The 17,198-nt window shown below is 43.4% G+C and overlaps 1 protein-coding gene across 3 annotated transcripts in view; it reads right to left on the bottom strand.

Annotated features, from left to right (window-relative positions):
• Nucleotides 1-14,418: 14,418 nt before the first annotated feature.
• Nucleotides 14,419-17,198, bottom strand: part of LOC141047289 (uncharacterized) — a 147,521-nt gene continuing 144,741 nt past the window's right edge. For 2 of the 3 annotated variants that reach the window (XM_073542337.1, XM_073542338.1), the window contains exon 7: nucleotides 14,419-16,651. In XM_073542337.1, the coding sequence (XP_073398438.1) occupies nucleotides 15,636-16,651 (1,016 nt within the window). In that variant the 3' untranslated portion in view covers nucleotides 14,419-15,635. The remainder of the gene's footprint in view (nucleotides 16,652-17,198) is intronic. The other variant, XM_073542339.1, reaches the window with a different exon arrangement.

The raw sequence follows: 17,198 nt of genomic DNA, 5'->3' as shown, positions 1-17,198 counted from the left end.
AGTTAAAGTCATCCCTGCATTTCCCATTGAGGATGATGCCTTCATTGCGAAATGGGAGGAAGCATCCAATTTATGTTCCCTGACCTTTTTACAACTGTTGATTAGCTTTAATTCTGCCAATATTGATATGCTGGATAAATCTATCGATTCAATCCAAGAAGAAATCCGTAAGGGTTGTTCATCTGATAAAATTCAATCATTTGAAATTGAATTAGATAAGACCATGGATACAGCGGTAAAAAAAATCCAGCATAATCAACTGATCAAATTCAACAGGGATCTTAAGGACTATCAAATGAAGAAAGTTTATCTATGGAGAAATAATAAAAGCTCAAATCTACATCGCACGGTCTCTAGTACTTCAGTTACTTCTATTAGTGGTCAATCGGATATATCATTGGTTTCGACCTCCTCCCATGGTACTGGTGGGCCCCGTAGGCTACGTGACCATTCATTCCACCCTTATAAAAGACACCTAATGAATCAATCTGACTTCCATCAGAAGGATAATAAGGTGATCAATTTAAGTCAGTATGATCTCACAAGGGTGGATTTGTCTTTGTTGGAAAGAGGTCTAACTTTTTCACCCACTTCTAGTTTCGATACCTTTACTGCTGTAAAGGACCTTAATTTGTTTGCTAGATCATTGCTGTTCAAAAGATATTTTCACAATGATGATCTCCAGTGTCTTTTTCCCACAGAAGAGGAGCAGGAGGCAATAAGAACCTTGGAGACGCTAGCGGCTGAGCATGATGATGAGGGAGGTAAGGTCCCCCCTTCCATTCGTTTGAGATCGGTGAAATTCCCCCCATTTACATCATGTCCGAGTATAGATCTCTTTGTACGTGTGGTGACCGAGGAATTCAAGAAAATTCCTAAATACGGCAGAGTTGACAATCTGACTAAGGATGAGAGGGTGAGGCTCAAGTATTTGCAAAATCTTCCAGATTTGGTGCTGAAGCCGGCCGATAAAGGGGGCAATGTGGTGATCTGGCCTATAGCAATGTATGAGAGGGAGGCACTCCGTCAATTAAACAACTCGGTGTGCTACAAAAAACTTACATATAACCCCCTCTCGGCCTTTGTTGCCAAACTAGATATGATTATTAACAAGGCTGTGATCAACGGCATTGACACCAAACAATTGGCCGCGGCACTCACTGTAAAAGAGCCCACCATAGCCACATTGTATCTCTTGCCTAAAATTCATAAGGATATCAGGTCGCCACCGGGTAGACCTATCATATCTGGTCGAGGGAATTTCTTTGAGAACATCAATAAATGGATTGATCATCATCTTCAGCCGCTGGTTTCCAGTCTCCCATCTTTCCTCAAGGACACTGGAGATCTATTGCGCAAGGTCGATGGACTCTGCATGGAGAGTGATTCTCTTCTTGTTTCCACTGATGTTGAGTCCCTATATACCAACATAAAGCACACTGATGGCTTACGTGCCGTTCAATTCTTTTTGACCACCTCCACCCTTTCGGTGGGACTTAGGGACCTCATCTTGGAACTCTTAGAGTTCACTCTCACACACAACTTTTTTGTGTTCAAGGGGTCCTTCTACCTGCAGCTTCAGGGGACCGCTATGGGTGCGGCCTTTGCGCAGTCCTATGCAAATCTCTTCCTGGGGCTGTGGGAGAGGGACCTCTTTCTGTCTGATAAAAAGGGGTCGATTGAGCGTGTCCAATTATGGGCACGCTATATCGACGATATCTTTTTTTGTCTTTCAGGGCAGCTCCATCGACCTTCTGCAATTCATATCTACTTTGAACTGCAATGATCTTAACATTAAGCTTACTGTAACCTGGGATCCGGTAAAGATCAATTTTTTGGATGTTTCCATTAGAAAGGATACAGAAGGAATAATCCAGACGGATATCCACCGCAAGGAAACATCTAGTAACACTCTACTTCATGCCTCATCTTGCCATCCGCATCATCTTATTAAGGCCATCCCCGTGGGGCAGTTCTTACGCCTCCGTCAAATCTGTTCCACTGATGCCGATTTTGAATATCGTGCTAATGAGCTTAAAGCTCGCTTTCTATCACGTGGATACAGTAGACGGAGCATTAAAAAAGCCTATCAACGTGCTAAACATATGACTCGCAATGATCTGCTCTATGGGAATCGCAATAAAACGGAGGGGAGTGATAATGTTAGGTTCATCACTTCCTTCCAACCCCAACATAAAATGATGCGTGATGCAATGAGAAAGGCTTGGCCTATCCTTGCGGTGGACCCAATTCTGAGTAAATTCCTTCCGGAACACCCGTCCATCACTTTTAGAAGGGCAAGGAATTTACGTGATCAGTTGGTGGTCAGTCACTATGCGGATCACCCAATACGTACTTTTTTGGATGATATCCCAACTAGAAATGGATGCTTCCCTTGTGGCAGGTGTATAGCCTGCCCGAACATTGAGAGGAGTACCTCTTTTACCAATCATGACGGTACCAGGACATTTTCCATTAAGCAACGTATATCATGTACCACTCGGTACATGATATACTATGCTACCTGCCCCTGTGGACTCATTTATGTGGGGATGACCACACGTCAGTTGAAAGTGCGTACAAGGGAACATGTTTTGGGCATACTAGCTGCAGCTACCTGTGATCATGATGGAAGTCTAAAGACCTTGCCAAGACATTTCAAGCAATTCCATCAGTGCAATGCTACACTCCTTAAAGTAAGAGGTATTGATGCTCTTAACATCAATATAAGGGGTGGTAAACTGTCCAATCGCTTGGCGAGGTCCGAAACGAGATGGATTTGGACTTTAGACACTATTCATCCACGTGGATTAAATGAAAATATTTCACATGTTCCATATTTATAGTGCCACCCGACTTGATATTGTATATGAGCACTGTGGTTTTGTATTTGCATTTTAATCATTCTGTTTTTTACTATTCTTTGTAGTATTCTGAACATGATCCGATGTTTCTTGGAACTGTTGATAGAGTCTGAAGATCGTCTGGCACCATAAAGTTACCTATGTTGACTTTTCTGATATAACTTGACATAGTTTGACAGACTTGTGTTATGTATCAGTTTACTCATTTTATCTATATATAATATATATATGGGGTAGTATATACTTGTCATTTTCTAGTGATAGTCTCTTTTTTTGCCATTCATATTGTATTATAGTCTAGTATACGGTATAAATTTATGTTGGTTAACCATATTCTGTTATTTTTTTGAATTTTTTTTGTAATTTTTTTTTTTTTGTAATTGTTTTGTGTTTTGTAATCTTTTATTTCACTGTGCATGTGTATACTGTGACCTTTTCCTCCATGTATTCAACCAATCATATGTGGGGATTGTTTGATGGTCTTAAGACACCTTGGCATACAGTAACAGTCTATGCGTAAACTGTGACAGCTGCATTTACATATGGATATTATTTTCTGTACATGTTTAGCTCCGATTTTGAATATGTGAGCATTGATATACTCTATATGCAGTGACCTGCCATTGGCAATGGCTATTTGTTATTGATATAGGCCGGTGCAATATGCCCAGTGTAATATTTGTTGTTTATATATTTTATATACATGCCTTGTCTGTATAACTGTTATTAGTTTGCACTCTGACGTTATACTTTGGGTGTATATTCTATTTATATTTTGTTTTTTCTTGTGTATTTATATATCTTTGCCCCATACTTTGCCCTTTCTAAATATGGCGGCTTCAGCCTGTGTCGTTTACACGCATGCGCGTTATCCATCGTTTAGCCAGTGGGCGTTCCTTGCCCGGTGTGCTGTATCACGTGGGCCCACGTGTTTCCGGTTTCGCCGCAGCACTGATCCAGCTGGCTGACGATGGGCTGCTGCACATTTTGATGACCTATGGCGGGCGCGTTATATAAACTCGATGGTTGCGCTACTCTCCACGCCCCCTGAGGAAGGAGCCCTGTTGGCTCCGAAACGCGCGTCGGGGGACAGGACCGACCTTGCTGCTTCACTCTTCCCAGGTATAGTTATGCAGTCCTCTATATTGTTTCCATGATGTGCTCAGTGCACAAATCATTTACGAACCCAGTACTTTCTTAGTTTGTCAGGGAGCATCTTTTATTAAGGGCAGTAGCACTTGCCACATGATGATGTTATATACACTTCTTGCCATATTACATGTAATCATGTGCCCCTGTCTTATTATTGGCTATAATATTTAGCTCTGCATGTTACTTGCCTGATGAGGTGTCCGCAGCATAGTTGGCCCTAAGGACCATTGTGCTTTTTTATGCTGTTCATCCCTTTCCATATACCGTGTGTCCATATTTATTAGTATTTTCAATAAACATTGCTATTTTATGGATATTTTGACTGCTTTCTTTTTTGGTAATTTCAACCAAATAGTAGGGCATCATCTCTAATGAGATTAGTTTGGCAATGTAGGCGTTCAAACAAAGTGTACGCGGATGAGACGATGAGTACTTTCTTGTCCTACTTAGAGTGTCTGGTACGGTGAGCTGGACTGGAGAGCTGCATATGGAGGAACTAGCGGTGGACCTGACGGAGTGAGAGGGGGTTGGTGATGCTATAGGTGGTGATGGCCTAGATTCAGTGTTGTGTTGCAAACCATTCTGATTCCCTGAGTGCTTTGGCCTTGTGACGACACCTCCATATTTAGTGCTGGTGGTGTGCTGAACGGTGGCGGTGGTCTTACAGTGGGGGAAGCGATCGAGCGTTGCTGGCTACCTTTAATCTGAGCAGGTGCACACGTGCTACCTGAGGTTTTGTAGTCCGTCCACGCTTGCAAGTGCATGTTGATTAAATGTCTAAGCATGCAACTGCTATTCAAATTTTTGAGTTGTTTACCTCGGCTAAAGGTCCTTCCGCACTTCTTACAGGTAACCTTTGCCTCATCAGTAGGATTTTGGACAAAGAAGTGCCACACTGCACTCTTCCTACTATGGTATACATTTTCTGGCCTTGCACGCTGTGCTAAGTTGACCGTCTGGCCAAGCTGTCCTGCAACTCTTTTAGTTTTTTGTCCACGTTTTTGGACAGCTACGGGCCTGCCAGATAACCGCTGCTGCGATGTCAATGCCTACTGCGGATCCTTCTCCTTATCTGAACTATTGCCAGCGCCACCCTCCTCCCCCAATGGATGCCAATCCAGATGAAGAACTGGGTCATCCATCACCTCCTCTTCAAAGTCATCTGCACCTTCCTCTGTACCTTCCTGTGTCACCGTGTAAGGTGGTATAGTATGCGGGAAGGAGCACCTGAGTTTCATCAGGGTCAGATTCTGGCTCAATAGACTGCGAGGGCAATGTAGTGCTCTGGGTCGATGTTCCAGCAGAATCATCTAGCAGTGGCTGTGCATCAGTGCACTCCATGTCAGATTCATGTTGGACTGGGGAATACTGGATTTGACTGGATAACCCAGGCATAGTATGTGAAAAGAGCTCCATAGAGTAATCTGAAGTGTGGGCTGCTGCATCCTTAACTTTTGGTGGGGGTGAAGGACACAAGGAAAGGTGTTTTTCCTGACCAGAAACCTGCACCGACGACTCCGTGCTTGCAGGTTTCTAACGTTCAGAAGAGGAGGCAATAGAGCTGGTGGCTGTTTTGGCAATGTACGCCAAAACCTGTTCCTGATGCTCTGGCTTCAAAAGTGGTTTTCCTACTCCAAGAAAAGGCAACCTTACAGGCTTTCTTGGGCCAGACGATGACGCAGGCTCAACACCACCTGCCTTAGCTGCTATTGTGCTTTTGCCAGAACCAGCCGATGCACCACCACCATCAGTACCAGCTGCTCCCCCCTGCCCACGTCCGCGGACTCTTCCGCCATACTTCCTCATGTTTGTTAAAATGTACCAAAAATACCAGTAGATATATGGTACTGTATGAGGAGTGTCCAGCTGTGTAAGTTGTATGAAAAAAATTAAATCTACATATATATTTTGTTAGTCACAGACTCTCTCACAGTATGTATTGGACCATAATCCAACTAGCAGATATACAGAACTGTATCAGAAGTGTACAGCTGTATACGTTTTTTGTGTAACAATATCCGTATATGTATTTATGGAGTGTCACACACACACGCTGACTCTGCATAGATGTGACTGTAAAGCGAACGGCAGATGTACAATACTGTTTGAGAATCAGACAGCTCTATACGGTGTCTCTATGGAAAATTGTCAATCTCTGTCTATTTCTATAGGGACTGACACATGCTGTCTCTGTCTAGTTTTGACCGTAATCAAACAGCAGATATACGATACTGAAAAGCGGACAGCACTCTAACCTGTAGGTCTGGAAAAACAGGAAAACTCCTTGGCTTTTTTTTCCAGATTAACACACAGATAGCTTCTCTTTGTCCGTGATACCAGCCAGTACACAGTAGTGTGTGAGGAGCATACACCGCTATACGGTGTCTGTATGGAAAATTGTCAATCTCCGTCTATCTCTATAGGGACTGACACACGCTGTCTGTCTAGTTTTGACCATTATCAAACAGCAGATATACGAAACTGTTTGAAAAGCGGACAGCACTCTAACGTGTCGGCAGAAGTAAGATGGCGGTCGCTGGTTACAGCCTTTTATACCCACTGTGACGCCACACAAAGCCAGCCAATCACTTCAATGCCCTTCTCTAAGATGGTGGTGGCCACTGCCTATGTCATCGCGTTGCTCACAGTGTGCATCCTCCATCATTGGCTGAAAAAAGGCGCTGGAAGCATCATTTGAAACGCGACTTTGGCGCTCGGGTCGCCGACATCATGGCCGACCTCACGCTATGGTCGGGTTTCGTTTCATGAAACCCGACTTTAGCGAAAGTCGGCGATTTTTGAAATTGACCGACCCGTTTCGCTTAACTCTAGTCTGCGGGCATCATGTTACATTTGGAGAGCCCCTGATGTGCCTAAAAACAGTGGAAATCCCCCACAAGTGACCCCATTTTGAAAACTAGACCCCCCAAGGAACTTACCTAGATGTGTGGTGAGTACTTTGAACCCCCAAGTGCTTCACAGAAGTTTATAACGCAGAGCCGTGAAAATAAAAAATCATTTTTTTCCATAAAAATTATTTTTTAGCCCCCAATTTTTAATTTTCCCCAATGGTAACAGGAGAAATTAGACCCCCAAAGTTGTGCAATTTTTCTTAAGTATGCTGATACCCCATATGTTGGGGTAAACCACTGTTTGGGCACAAGTCGGGGCTTAGAAGGGAGGGATCACCATTTGACTTTTTGAACGTAAAATTGGCTGGAATCAATGGTGGCGCCATGTCGCGTTTGGAGACCCCCTGATGTGCCTAAACAGTGGAAACCCCTCAATTCTAACTCCAACCCTAACCCCAACACACCCCTAACCACAACCCTAACCCCAACACACACCTAACCATAAACCTAACCCCAACACACCCCTAACCCTAATCCCAACCCTAACCATAACCCTAACCACAAGCCTATCCCTATTCACAACCCTAACCCTAATCTGAACCCTAATCCCAACCCTAATTCCAACCCTAACCCTAATTCTAACCCTAACCCTAATTCTAACCCTATCCCTAACAGAAAAATAAAATTAAATATATTTTTTTATTTTATTATTTGTCCCTACCTATGGGGGGTGATAAAGGGGGGGTTATTTACTATTTTTTTTTACTTTGATCACTGTGATAAGGTCTATCATAGTGATCAAAATGTCCCTGAATGAATGAATCTGCCGGCCAGCAGATTCGGCGGGCGCACTGCACATGCGCCCATCATTTTGGAAGATGGCGGCACCCATGATCCATGACTGAGGGACATCGGGACTCGGAAGGTACTGGGGGGAGGGGGGGATTGGAAGGTGGAGGGAAGGGGAGGGGTGCAGATGCTGATGGCAGCGGCATATCGCCACCACCAGTCGGTGGCAGAATGCCCCTGTCTGTCGGTTGGGGGTCAATTTACTGTCTCCAGCCATGGCCGATGATATTTCCGCATCGGCCATGCTGTATTGTAATATTTCACCAAGTTTCATTGGTGAAATATTACTATCGCTCTGATTGGCTGTTGAAAGTGAAACAGCCAATCAGAGCAATGGTAGCCACGGAAGGGCAAAGCCACCCCCCTGGGGTGAAACACAATTCTTCCTGTGCCCGTGGGTTGGGTGACCTTTCATTGACCCTGGTCACCGGACCCGTAGGAACGCGATTTATACCATTACACCTACGTAGGGGTCATGGGTTGTAATGGCACAGGGTTTCATGACGCGTACGTAAGCGTCCTGGGTCGTGAAGGGGTTAACAGCCCCACTTCCACAGCTGCATCCCAGCTTCTATCACTAACCACTTCTCTCGGCCTCTCACAGCTCTCAAGCTCCGAGACACACAAAGATGGTAACAACCTTGACCTGATTTTGTCTGGCTCTGTTCAATCTCCTACCTAGATAACTCACCATTTCGCCTCTCTGACCACAACATTCTCTCCTTCACAATCACAAATCCTCGCCCACCCCAGCACACTCCTACCTACCACACATTCTGAAATCTACAAGCCATTAACCCTCATACACTTGCAGACTCCCTACACTCATCATTGTCCCCAATCTTCTTTTTTCTGTCCTTATCTGACTGTACATCACTACAATGACACTCTTAGAAGCACCCTTGACCAAGTAGCTCCCCTAACCCGCAAAACCTCCAAGCACAGAGTAAAACAGCCCTGGCTCACATCGCAAACTCGACTTCTCCATTGATGCTCTAGGAGTGCTGAACACTTATGAAGGAAAACTCGAACACCAGAAAATTTCATCCACTTCAAATTCATGTCAAAAACATTTAATTCTGCCCTTCACCTTGCAAAACAGACCTACTTCACCACCCTGATCTCCTCATTATCCAACAACCCCAAGAAACTTTTTGATACCTTTCACTCACTCCTCAGGCCGAAAGCACAAGCCCCTATCACAGACATTTGTGGCAATGACTTGGCCTCCCACTTTAGAGAGAAAATAGATAATATCCGCCAGGAAATCCACTCACAGCTACCAAGTGCAATGACTCCCATCCCTCCCTTCATTTCCCCTGGCTCACTCTTCACATTTGATACCATCACAGAAGAAGTCTCCAGGCTCCTCTCTTCCTCTCGATCGACTACATGCACTACTGACCCCATTCCCTCACATCTCCTCCAGTCTCTGTCTCCAGTTGTCACAACTCGCCTAACTACAATCTTTAATCTCTCCCTCTCCTCCGGCTTTTTCCCCTCCTCCTTCAAACACTCTATCATTACTCCATTATTAAATGAACCCGCTCTTGACCCATCCTGCACAAACGACTACAGACCAGTCTCCATTCTCCCCTTCATCTCTTAACTCTTGCAGTGACTGTTAACTCCCGCCTTACCCATTACCTCTCCACTCACTCCCTCCTAGACCCATCACAGTCTGGTTTCCGCCACATACATTCGACAGAAATTGCACTCATCAAAGTGACCAATGACCTTCTGACAGCAAAATGTAATGGTGACCACTCTCTGCTCATTCTCCTCAACCTTTCTGCAGCTTTCGACACTGTTGACCACTATCTTCTACTCTCTAGGCTCCAGTCACTAGGCATTAAGGACACTGCTCTCTCCTGGTTCTCGTCCTATCTTTCTGACCTCTCCTTCAGTGTTTTGTTCGCTGGCTCCACTTCATCTCCTCTTCCTCTCATTGTTGGGGTACCTCAGGGCTCAGTCCTTGGCCCCCTTCTCTTCTCTCTACATGACCCCAATTGGACAGACCATCAGCAGATTTGGCTTTCAGAACCATCTTTATGCTGATGACACAGAACTGTACACATCATCCCCTGACCTTACCCCCGCTGTACTACAGAACGCCAGTGACTATCTGTCTTCAGTCTCCAACATAATGTCCGCTCTCTATCTGAAACTCAACCTTTCAAACTTCTACCGCTATCAAACGGATTATTCGTAAAAATATGGGGATTTTACATGAGGATGATGTATTGTCAGTTATTTTGTCAGAAAGTTGCCATATAGTCGCCAAAAAAACAACTACACTAGGTATTATAATTTCTCCTAGTTTTTCAGATTTCCAGAGTAAAAAACGCACCTGGCTACAACATTCAGGATTTTACCAATGTGGTGAAGCCAGATGCAGGACTTGTACACATTCTCAGGTAATAACATTTTTTTCAGATAGCACAAATTACAACAATTTAAAATTTGACAGTTTATTAACTGCAATACCAAGAATGTTGTATATATGATTTTGTGCACAGATTGCAAACTGAGTTATGTGGGATGTACTACGAGAAAATTAAAAATAAGAATCTCTGAACATATAACCGACACAATTTCTCTTGGCAGTTCTAATCGGAATATATCCTTTGCCTCCAAACATTTTATTTTTCACCATCAAATAAATATTTCTTCGCTCCAAGTAATGGGAATTGAGAAAGTCTGTGCTCCTTCAAGAGGTTGTGTTAGGAGTCAGATTTCCGCCCTTGCTATGCAGGAATCAAGACCCTCACATTCTGCAGTCTCCTGCTCTTTGTCTACTGCAGAGGAGATTGCAGAGGGGATTGCTTTGCAGCAACTCTCTCCAGAGGCTAAGTCCTTCGTTCCATCCTCTGAGCATGCTCATGGGACGATCTCCCATTGGAGTTCGGGAGTCAAGTGCTCAGGTCCTGCTCCAGATTCCATTGGCTCAGCTCTGAGATCTGGAGACTTCCGGAAGGTCCTGTTTGCTATAAAAAGCGCGCATGACTGTTCCGCCATGCGCTAGTATAGTCATACTTGCTGCTGTGTGTATGTAGATGGATGCATGATCTGGTGAATGACTCATTTGAAACCCCTATCCTTGGATATTACGACTGTGTGTGGGATTGAGTTATATAGCCAGTACCAGTGCCAGCGCGTCATTGCTCCAGGCACACTTGCTAGTATCAGACATCGCGCCTGCGGGCGTTTCAGCGGTGTCACTCTGCGGCACTATCCACGCCGCGCTGCAGTTACAGCCTAATTGTGCGTTCGCGATTGCGACACTCTACACACGATTAGCTACGGTAGGTCTAGACGGACGTAGTGCCGCCATCTTGGTCTACTCCTGTGACCGCATTACCGTGTGTGTTACTCTGAGTACCTGTGACACTAACAGGCTCAGCCTTATTGTGTTTTCTCTTTGTGTGGCAGCTCTGTGATTCAACAGAGATTGCTCTGTGCACCTGGGTGACGTCAAACCCTGTGCACACTACCGCCATATTGCTCTGTCATCACCTAGCTGCGGTTTTTCCATCCACCGGACGGTGGACCCCGAGCAGCGAACACACTTTATTTATATTTTTATTTAGTGTGTTCCACCGTTCCTAACAGGTGGTGACTTGAAAAGACGCTTTATGATGAGAGAAGCCTTCTGGATGTTTCAGCTTAAAACCTGTGTTCCAAATGGATTGAATGTGCGCAAGAAAATTATGTTTCAGCATTGACATATGTATTTTCTTTGCACATTGGAATTGCTCATGTATATATTGGGTTAAATTATCAGTGGTTTATACATTGGATTGTTTTTATGTCTGCCTTTGATTTTAATTGTATGGTTATTATATACCTGATGAGTTGGAATTGTGATTGGTGGGTGGTAGTATATATTCCATTCCCCATGATGTCTATTTTTAAGCAGCTTGAAAAAGAACGTATTGTTTGAAACGCGTTGCTCTGCTATCCGCTATGATGGGGCATGTCCGTGTATCTCTGTTCTTATGCCTTTTATAAATTTTTTGTACATTTGTAAATTTGGAAACTGAATATTTTTTTTTTTTCTCTGAAACAAAAATCCTCACTGTTGCCCTGATCCACTCCCGCCTGGACTACTGTATTACTCTATTAATTGGCCTCCCCATCACTCGACTATCCCCTCTCCAGTCCATACTTAATGCTGCAGCCAGGGTTATCCATCTAGCTAATCGGTACTCTGACGCGTCTGCTCTTTGCCAGTCGTTACACTGGCTGCCCATTCATTATAGGATCCAATTCAAAGTACTTGTTCTCACCTACAAAGCTCTCCACAGTGCGACACCCCATTACATCTCCTCCCTCATTTCTGTCTATCAGCCTAACCGACCGCTGCGCTCTGCTAACAACTTTCGACTAACCTCTGCACTAAACCGTACCTCCCACGCCTGACTCCAAGACTTCTACCTCATTGCGCCAATCCTCTGGAATGCTCTACCCCAAGAAATTAGGACCAGCCACATCTTGCACAGTTTTAGGCGCTCCCTCAAAACACATTTGTTCAGCACAGCCTATCACATTCCCTAATCCGTCATTTCATGTGTAAGTGGCAGGTGTAGCCCATTCACTATCTCCATCTATCCCCCACTCCCTCAAGATGGCTGGACCATCATTGTAAATACATCACTGTAAATACACACCTGTACTCTGTATCTCCCTCACCTCATTGTAGATTGTAAGCTCTCACGAGCAGGGTCGTCTTATTTTGCTGTAATCACTGAATTATTGCTAAAGTTGTTATTTTTGACTGTTATGTTTGAAACTATTAAATTGTAAAGTGCTGCGGAATATGTTGGTTCTATATAAATAAAGATTATTATTACTATTATTATTATTAAGGGTAAGAATAGAGATGAGATCAAGCAGCCTTATTTGATTATTTGAACTATTTGCATAGTTTTTCCCTCTCTGCTTTAGGGCCCCGTCACATATAGCGACTCACCAGCGATCCCGACAATGATATCACCTTGTCAGGATCACTGGTGTGTCGCTACATGATCGCTGGTGAGCTGTCAAACAGGCAGCTTCACCAGTGATCAGGACCAGCGACACGCGGGTAAGGCTGGTTTCACATTAGTGCTTTTGTGCGCAGCGCATCGTGCGTACCCATACGCACTGCGCACCTATGTTTAACATGACGTGCGCATGGTCTTGCGCACGCTTGCGTTTTTGTGCGCATGCGTTTTTGAGGTAAACAAGTCTGGAATGTGGTCTAGACAATGGAAAAAATGTCACACCTAAAAACGCATGCGCATAAAAACGCATGTAAAGCGCAAGCAACGCTGCGTTTTTGATGCATCAGCGTACGCATGACGCTAAAAAAAGCGTGTTTGTTTTGCATTTGCATGCGTTTTTCTTTGTGTTTTTTATGCGCACGATGCGCTGCGCAAAAAAACGCTAATGTGAAACTAGCCTAACAAGCGACGCTTAGTTACCCGCAGTGTATCTTAGTTACCAGCATGCTGATGCAGGGAGCTGGTAACCAAGGTACACGTTGGGTTTCTAAAGGGCGCGCGGCACTTAGAAACCCGATGTGTACCTTGGTTACCAGCTCCCTGCATCAGCGCGCTGGTAACTAAGGCTGGTTTCACACTTGCGTTTTTTTGCGCTGTATTTTAACGCTAAAAAATGCATGCGCTTTTCCCCCCTATATTTTGCATGGGATGCGCTTATGTGCGCATACACATGCGTTTGCATGCGTTTTTACGCGCATGCGTTTTTTTGTGGTGTGCGCTCGGGCGCACAAAATGCATCCTGTTGCATTTTTTTGGCGTCCGACTTGCCCATTATAAGTCTATGGGTGCGCATTGGCATGCTCATGTATGCGTTTTTTTGCGCATGCGTTTTTTTGTTGACCATTGGTTAGACAATGGAAATTAGGGGTGGGTTAGAGTTAGGGTTAGTTAAGGGGGTTTACGGTTAGGGTATGGTTTGGTTAAGGGTTAGGGTTAGTTAGGGTTTAGGGTTAGTATGGTTTGGTTAAGGGTTAGGGTATGGTTTGGTTAAGGGTTAGGGTATGGTTTGGTTAAGGGTTAGGGTATGGTTTGGTTAAGGGTTAGTAAAGTCATGGTTTGGGTTAGTGTGAGGGGCCAACTAATGTTGGAAAAAAACGCAAACGCGGTAAAAACGCATACAAACGCATACAAACGCATAAAAACGCTGCGTTTTTTCATGCATGCTCATAAAAATGCTTGAAAAAAACACGTTTGTATGCGTTTTTTTGCGGGAAAAACGCTCTGCAAAACAAAGCAAGTGTGAAAGTAGCCTAAGGTACACATCGGGTTTCTAGGCGCCGCGCGACCCTTAGAAACACGATGTGTACCTTGGTTACCAGCTCCTGCTCGCTGGTCTCCCACCTGTCACACGCAGCGATGCGTGCTGGCCAGCGGGAGACCAGCGACCCCAAAAATGTCCAGACATTTCAACAACGATCAGCGATACCCGGCAGGGGGGGGCGGTCGCTGATAGCTGTCACACACAGCGATCTCGCTGGTGAGATCGCTGTTGTGTCACAAAACTTGTGACTCAGCAGCGATCTCGCTAGTGAGATCGCTGTGTGTGATGGGGGCTTTAGAAGACAACTGGGTCCATACCACTATGCATAATTAGCATATCAGCAAACATTACAAGTGATCAAGGATAAGCGCACAATAAAAGTCAATATTACGGGCTTACACAAACAAAAGTCTGTTTTATTGACCAACCAGAGATCAACACTTAAAATTGAAAGCCAACATACAGATAACATTCTATTATTCTCCGTCTGCTAAAAAATAGTCATCTGGTTAAATTAAGATACAATGCTGCATATCTTCACAATGCCAAAAGTAAAAAAAAAAAGTTTTAAAGATGTTAAAAAAATATAAAAACTTCAAATTATCCCCCTTTCGCCCCATTCAAAATAAAACAATAAAAGAATCAAACAAACACATATTTGGTATCACCGCATTCAGAATTGCCCGATCTATCAATATAAAAAAAAAAGAATTAACCCGATCGCTAAACTTAGTAACGAGAAAAAAAGTCAAAACGGCAGAATTACGTTTTTTTGGTCGCCGCAACATTGCAATAAAATGCAATAATGGTCAATCAAAAGATGGTATCTGCAGCAAAATTGTATTCATTAAAGGAAACCTGTCACCTCTTTTGGCCGCTATAAGCTGCGGCCACTGCCTTTCAGGGCTCATCTACAGCATTCTATAATGCTGTAGATAAGCCCCCGGTTGGACAACCCCTTCTCATTCCTCATGTTTAGTCCTGTTAAAATAAAAAAAAACACTTATATAAGCCTCCCATGCTGGCACCGTTTCACTGGTGTTGGCACTTACGTTCTTGGGTCTCTTTTGAGGTTGTTACGTCATGTCAGCACTGTGCCCAATCAGTTCTGGCGTCACTGTTCTCACCTTCGGACAAGTCGAACATCATGAGGAAGTCAGAGAGCAGCCGCAGCCCTGGCTTCCTTTTGATGTTCAATACATCCAAAGGCGGGGACAATGAAGCTACCGCTGATTGGGCGCAGGGCTCGTGTGATCTGACAAACTAACACAAGCCCAGGGACAGTGAGTCTCAACACCACTGAAGTGGACCCGACACTTGATTAGAAGATTCACTGACAAAAGGATAAAACTAAACTTTATTAATTCCAAATGTAAAACTATACCCATAATTCACTGAGTTGGCTATAGTTTTACATTTGGAATTAAAAAAGTTTAGTTTTTTCCTTTTGTCACCAAACATGAGGAATGACAAGAGACAACCCCTTTAAGATCCAGTTTTGGTTAAAACGATTCCAACATTGTGAACATAAAAAAGGCTTCTCCCCTATGTGACATCTCTGATGTTTATTAACAGATGAATTCCAAGTAAAATATTTCCCACATTAAGAAAATTAAAAAGATTTCTCCTCTGTGTGACTGCTCTGATGTCTAACAAGAAGCGATGTCTGGTTAAAATGTTTCCCACATTCTGAACAGAAAAAAGACTTCTCTCCTGTGTGGGTTCTTTGGTGCCGAACACAATCTGATTTATTGTTAAAACATTTCCCACATTCTGAACAGGAAAAAGGCTTCTCCCCTGTGTGAATTCTGTGGTGTCTACTAAGCTGCGATTTATGGTAAAAACATTTCCCACATTCTGAACAGGAAAAAGGTTTCTCCCCTGTGTGAGTTTTCTGGTGACTAACAAGATGTGATTTATGGTAAAAACATTTCCCACATTCTGAACAGGAAAAAGGCTTCTCCCCTGTGTGAGTTCTGTGGTGATCAACAAATTGTGATTTATGTGCAAAACATTTCCCACATTCTGAACATGAAAAAGGCTTCTCCCCTGTATGAGCTCTGTGGTGTCCAATAAGACATTCTTTCCGGTTAAAACATTTCCCACATTCTGAACAGGAAAAATGCTTCTCCCCTGTGTGGATTCTCTGGTGCCTAACACAAGCTGATTTACTGTTAAAACATTTCCCACATTCTGAACAGAAAAAAGGTTTCTCTCCTGTATGTGTTATTTGGTGTGCAACAAGATTCACTTTCTGGTTAAAACATTTCCCACATTCTGAACAGGAAAAAGGCTTCTCCCCTGTGTGAGTTCTCGCGTGCTTAACAAAATCTGATTTATTGTTAAAATATTTCCCACATTCTGAACATGAAAAAGGCTTCTTTGCTTTTGGAGCAGATTGTTTTATAATCCCTTTTTTGTGACTTTGATTTTCCTTAGTAGTCGGTAATGAATCAGAAGATGGGACCTGTTTCATAGGATCAGATGACAGATCTTTGCTGTGAAGGGATGATGGTATATCTGGAGTAACAGCAATCACTTCAGTTATATTTTGAAGGATCTCAAGATCATCAGATTTAAAAATGGAAGATGTCAGCAGTCTCTCTGATCTCCTGGTACAGTCATCTGCTAAGATAAACAATTATTTTTTAATAAAATATCCTTGAGTTTTATATTTTTGAACATTTCTACTTAAACAGTCCATAAAAATGGCAAGATATGTAATTTTTTTTAATTATTTACCAAGACAATGACAGTTCACAGTCTAATAGAAAACCTGGTTGGATGAACCAGTAGAGCGTGGTGTTCAACTGTTTGTTCATTCTGCCTCACAAATATCGAATAAAAAGAAACCAATCAATGTTATGTAGGCGAAAATAATACCAATTCTCATCTCACAAAAAAACAAGTCCCCACTTAGGTCCATCATCTGTCAATGGAAAAACAGGCTCCCACACTATTAGTGGCTCAAAGGCTGTTGAAAAGCAACAAGGTTTCTATAAACCAATCCAGCAACATCCGCTCTCACTTCTGAATCTTGCAGTGTGCTCAAACAACATTTAGGATCCCTGTATTTAGTAATATTATAGTGAGAATAACCCACTTAATTTGCGCTGTGTGTCTCCTGGAGCACAATCTGGGCACTATGTGATGGGTAATAAAATGGTAAATGTGT

This window comes from Dendrobates tinctorius, unplaced genomic scaffold, assembly GCF_039654945.1.
Source record: "Dendrobates tinctorius isolate UK_male_01 unplaced genomic scaffold, ASM3965494v1 ptg000126l, whole genome shotgun sequence".
Taxonomy (NCBI): Eukaryota; Metazoa; Chordata; class Amphibia; order Anura; family Dendrobatidae; genus Dendrobates; species Dendrobates tinctorius.
Note: the sequence above shows the minus strand (reverse complement) of the source record. Positions and strands in the feature narration are given on the sequence as shown.